Source organism: Myotis davidii, unplaced genomic scaffold (genome assembly GCF_000327345.1).
Source record: "Myotis davidii unplaced genomic scaffold, ASM32734v1 scaffold1491, whole genome shotgun sequence".
Taxonomy (NCBI): Eukaryota; Metazoa; Chordata; class Mammalia; order Chiroptera; family Vespertilionidae; genus Myotis; species Myotis davidii.
The window spans coordinates 595,027-600,909 of NW_006282604.1; the positions used below are offsets into that span (position 1 = coordinate 595,027).

At 38.6% G+C, this 5,883-nt stretch overlaps 1 protein-coding gene across 1 annotated transcript in view; it reads left to right on the forward strand.

Moving 5' to 3' along the window:
• ATM (ATM serine/threonine kinase) overlaps positions 1–5,721 on the forward strand; it is a 158,448-nt gene extending 152,727 nt beyond the window's left edge. The window contains exons 62-64 of the mRNA XM_006753148.2: positions 2,833–2,896; positions 4,704–4,840; positions 4,948–5,721. Coding sequence (XP_006753211.1) covers positions 2,833–2,896; positions 4,704–4,840; positions 4,948–5,131 — 385 coding nt within the window. The 3' untranslated portion in view covers positions 5,132–5,721. The remainder of the gene's footprint in view (positions 1–2,832; positions 2,897–4,703; positions 4,841–4,947) is intronic.
• Positions 5,722–5,883: the final 162 nt, after the last annotated feature.

Genomic DNA, 5,883 nt, shown 5'->3' on the forward strand with positions numbered 1-5,883 from the left:
TGCTAGAATTACATGCCCGTGCTTTGCCAGCACTAAGGAAGAGACCCTGGCTGAAAATAGCAGTTGTTTCCCCTTCTTTCAGGTCACCTGGGACCTCACCCAATATATCAGACGTACTGTCCTTCCTAACCTCTGGAACCTGCCCACCTTTATCTTCAGTGCCTCTGTTTGACTAACTTTCCTTTTAATGTTTGGAACTCCTCTCAGGTGCTCATCGGTGGGCATATAATCGGTCCCAAAGGAGCTTATGAGCCAGTTCCAGTGCCTGCTAAAAGAAATGTGCAGTTCCCTATATTTCCCCTGCATAGGTCTATGTACTCAATTTTTAATGGGGCAGATTCTAATACTTACCACAGTAATTAATGACTGAAAGAAATATTTCATACTATTGTATTATTCTTATATTCACACATATATATTTTTTATTAAAGTATAACTGACATACAATGCTTTATTAGTTTCAGGTGTACAATGTAAGAGTTTGACATTTATACATATATCTTACTATGCGATCACCATAAATCTAAAATTTATCGCCATATAAAATTATTATAATATTGTTGACTATATTCCCTGTGCTGTATATTACATCCCTATGACTTGTTTATTTTATTTTAGTTTTTACTTGTTTATGTTATAACTGGAAGTTTGTACCTCTCAAACCCTTTCACCTTTTTGTTCATTACCCCAACCTCCTCCCTTCTGACAGCTATCAGTCTCTGTTCTCTGTTTCTATGAGTCTGTCTCTGATTTGTTTTGTTGATTTTGTTTTTTTAGATTCCACACATGAGTGAAATCATAGGATATTTGTCTTTCTTTGTCTGACTTATTTTAGCCTCTAGATCTACGTAACAGCTTTGTTGCTATTGCTTCTGGAGACACATCTAAAAATATATTACTGGGGTTGATGTTAAAGAGTTTACTGCCCATGTTTTCTTCTAGATGATTTGTGGTTTTAGATCTTATATTTTTTTTTAAATCCACTTTGAGTTTATTTTTATGTATGATATAAAAGAGTGATCCAGTTGTATTTTTTTTTGCATTGTTGCAAATGGTAAGATTTCATTCTTTTTTATTGCCAAGTAATATTCCATTGTGTGTATATAATATCCTCTTTATCCATTCATCTATTGATGGACACGTAGTTGCTTCCATAGCTTGGCTATTGTAAATGCTGCGGTGAACATAGGGGGTGCATATATATTTTTGAATTAGTGTTTTTATTTGAATAAGTACACAGAAGTGGCATAGCTGAGTTGTATAGCAGTGCTATTTTTAATATTTTTAGGCACCTCCGTACTGTTTTCCACAGTGGCTGCACCAATTTACAATCCCACCAACAGTGCACAAGGGTTGCCTTTTTTCAACATCCTTGTCAACACTTGTTTGTTGACATTTGATAATAGCCATTCTGACAGGTGTGAGATTGTCCCTCATTGTTGTTTTGATTTGCATCTCTCATATGATTAGTGACTTTGAGCATATTTTCATATGTCTCTTGGCTTTCTGGATGTCCTCTTTTAAAAAGTGTCTACTTAGGTCCTTTGCCCATTTTTTGATTGGATTGTTTATCTTCCTTTTGTTAAGTTATATGAGTTCCCTATAAATGTTGGAAAAATATTTTAGATGTAGTTGATTGACTTTGATACATAATTCAATTAAGTAGGAACAAATACTTTAAAAAATACTGCTTTAATAAAAAAGAAAAGGTCATTGCTATACTTCAAAATTTAGCAGGCTTTTCTAGATAATTGCCATCTTGACAGGTGGGAGGTGATATTTCGTGTGGTTTTGACTTGCATTTCCCTGATGATTAGTGATGTTGAGCATCTTTTCATATGTTTGTTGGCCCTCTGTACAGGGTAGGGCTAAAGTAGTTTTAGAGTTATGAGTATGCAAAACACAGATTTAATTCTTTGTATTATCATATATTAATTTCCAGTGGGAAGAAAGATAGATTTATGAAAAACAATTTATTTCTGTATTATTTATTAACTATTGTATTAGTTTCCATACAAACAACTGTAAACCTACTTTTGTTCTGCTGTGTATGCCTTTGGAGAAATGTCTGTTCAGGTACTCTGCCATTTTTTAATTGGATTGTTTGTTTTCTGATTTGTGAGTTGATTTCATCATATATTTTGGATATTAACTTCTTATCTGGTATATCATTAGGTTGTCTTTTTGTTTTGTTGATGGTTTTCTTTGCTGTGCAGAAGCTTTTTAGTTCCATAATGCTTTTGTTGCTGCTGCCTGGAGAGACATCTCCAAAAAAATATTGCTAAGATTCATATCAAAGGGTTTACTGACTATGTTTTATTCTAGGAGTTTTATGGCTTTTAAAGACTTATACTTAAGTCGTTAATCCATTTTGAGTTTACTTTTGTATATGGTACAAGCAAATTGTCCAGTTTTATATTTTTGCATGTATCTGTTTAGTTTTCCCAACACCATTTATTGAAGAAGTTGTCTTTTCCCCACTGTGTATTCTTGCCTCCTTTGCCGTGGATTAAGTGACCATATAAGTGTGGGTTTCTTTCTGGGTTCTCTATTCTGTTCCATTTAGGTATATAATTGTATTAATTTTAGAAACATCTATTGAAAGCCCACTCTGCCAAGTTCTATGCTCTTTGAGATATTAATTTGGGAATTATTCATAAGAATAATCTCAGTATACTACACATGAAGATAGATGATAGATGATAGATAGATAGATAGGTTCATAAGAATACTCTCAGTATACTACACATGAAGATAGACGATAGATAGATAGATGGATGGATTTGAAAACATTGGTGTATAACAAAACCCATATTTACAATGTGCTTGTAGATGCTGTGAGAAAACCATGGAGGTGATGAGAAACTCTAAGGAAACACTGTTAACCATTGTGGAGGTAAAGTGTATTTACAGAAGTCTTTATTTCTCTACCTGTCAGGCTGTTAGCAAGTCACTGATTTGAGGGTGAATGCCTCATTTCCATGCGGTGGAGTGATGGGGGCTGCAGGAGGGGAGGGGCTTGCACACATGGGTGAATGAATAGTGGTTTAGAATGGCTCCAGCTCCCTCCAGTTTCTTACCGTGTTACAGCCCAATAGTCATCTCTAGTTTTTATTACATAAATCAGCACTTTTATATCTTAGACTTCTCATTTTGTATTGTTTTCAGAATGGATTCCATTGCAGGATTAAGAGAAATCATTAGTTATCTCCCACCCCGAGGTTCAGAACCATTTAGTCTGGCAGATGGAGGTCAGAGTCAGCATTGGCAGTGGAGGGGCACGGCTGCAAGTGCAGACTGGCCTGCAGCCGTGTTCCCTGCTGTGTAACCTTGGGGCATGCCCGCTGCACCAGGCTCACTGCCTCATGCTGAACAGGGCAGAAAGGGGCGGAAGTCGAGCACATTTCCAGCGCTCATGACCTTAGCTTTCCCCGGCGAGAACTGGGTAACTAAGGCAGGCGTTCACCACCCTGGTAGAGTATCTGCAGCAGCGACGAGGAGTCTTTCCTCCTCAGGGAAGCATGGGACGTGGAGCTTGGGCATGCCTCCCTCACATCCCTTAGCTTTTTGTTCCGTTAACCGGGTGGTGCTGGCCCTGGCTGGACTTCAGTATCCCCTGTACTGCGTTTACAGAATATTGATGCTGACCAAATTCGAACATTTGTATTTTTTAAAAACTGTATGCAGCCAATTCACCAGCATTCACCTTTGAGCCTGTGGTCAACAAGGGTGGGTGTATCCTGAGTAGAGTGAAATTAACAGTCTGTTAGGGAGGTCCTGTGTCCACCTTATGAACCACGGAGATCTGTGGAATGCTGGTGGCAATACGGATTTTTGCTACAAAGAGGATCCCAGTAGTATGTTGATAATTTAAATAAAAGGCTGTACTCAAGGCTGAATGAAGATGCATTCCCTTTTCTTCCTTCCTTCCTTCCTTCCTTCCTTCCTTCCTTCCTTCCTTCCTTCCTTCCTTCCTTCCTTCCTTTCTTTCTTCTTTCGTAATCAGGCAGCTGATTCCTACCAGGGATCGAGGCCACAACCCGGGCATGTGCCCTGACCAGGAATCAAACTGGGACCTTCTGGTTCATAGATCGATGCTCAACCACTGAGCCACACTAGATGTCAACCACAACACTAGACCTTGGGTATTGAGGAGCTTTCAATAAATTATACCTTTTTTTTCTCCCCTCAAAGTTGGAACTGAGAGAAAAAGCCTTAGAATAGGATAGAGTTCAAAATGTCAGGTTGTTAGTGATAAAACTGTTGGAGAACATGGCCTGCAAGTGAGATCCAAATAGGCTTGTTAGTGCTGTCCACCTCCCATGACCTAACCTGTCCCACCTGAGGGAGAACGGGGCTTGCAGAGTACATGCCCTTATCCAGGACAGGAGAGAGAAGAAAAGGAAGTGACTGGTGGCTTATCCCTTCTAATAGGTTAGTTTCACCCAGTAAGGAAACATGGTCAAGGTGTACCCCCACCAGGGAGGAAGAGTGACTCCAGAACGGGATAAGAAGCCCGGAGCATTATGCTCATGTAGTTTCCTCCGTAAGGAAACAAGAAGCCTGTGCAATAAGTTTGTCCCTCCTGCAGTCGACTGCCGTATGACTGGCCGCTGTTATGTTTATAATACTGGTTATGCTGTTTATAGCGACACCATCACAATGCACATTGTTCTTCTGATACGTCTGTTCTCTCTGTCTAGGTCCTCCTGTATGATCCTCTCTTTGACTGGACCATGAATCCTCTGAAAGCTCTGTATTTACAGCAGAGGCTGGAAGATGAAACTGAGCTTCACGCCTCGCCCAATGCAGATGACCGAGAATGCAAACGAAACCTCAGGTGAGCGTATTTTAGGAAAGAGCTAGAGTCAGTCGTTCAGATGTTCCTATTCCCCAGGCCCTTTGAACTGTTCCACCTCATTAACACCTTTGTGTTTTTGTCACTAGTGAAATGGACCAGAGTTTCAACAAAGTAGCTGAGCGTGTCTTGATGAGACTGCAAGAGAAACTAAAAGGAGTGGAGGAAGGAACTGTGCTCAGTGTGGATGGACAAGTGAATTTGCTCATACAACAGGCCATGGACCCCAAAAACCTCAGCCGACTTTTCCCAGGATGGAAAGCGTGGGTGTGATATCTGGCATATGAAATTCCCTTGGATTCAACCTTCAGAGGTTATATGTTGGCCTTTATTTTTGACCCACCTCCATACTTTGAATATATGGTATTAATATTAGCTAAGCGAACTACTTACTGTGTTGTTTAAAAAGTGTTTCATATTCGCTTCAATCACCTAAAGTTGCTTTGAGATCTCAAGGGACATCTCTACTTGCACACTTTAGAAATAATTATCATTCATGCTCTACTTCTAGGCTAAACATTCTCCTCAAATTCATGCCTGTATCATTTCCGGTAGAGTCACTGACTTATTTATGCTGAAAATGGAAGCAGAGGAATGCCTGAATATCACTGACAGTTTCTCCTGCCTTATATATTAGAACCACTGGTTTTAATTAACATTTGTTTCCCAGATATTACATATGAATGAAAATTATTTGATATTAACATATAAAAGGAAGAAAAAAATTCAAAATTGTAACCATCAGGGTAAAAACAACCTTAAAAATAAGAAACAATGTTGGAAACAGTAGCATTTAATAGGTTTGGGTTTTTAGTAGCAAGATCACTCAATGTTACTGAATAAAAAGTTGTATGGAGAAAAAACTTCAAGTATGATTACTATTATAAAAAGATGTATACTGACCCTACTCATTCTATCCTCTTTACCTTTTAAGCCCATCTGTGTTTTCCATTACTTTATCTTTCTGTGATGCCTTCATCTCTGTCTTCTATTTTTTTTTTTAGTTCTTTTTTTTATTTTTTTAT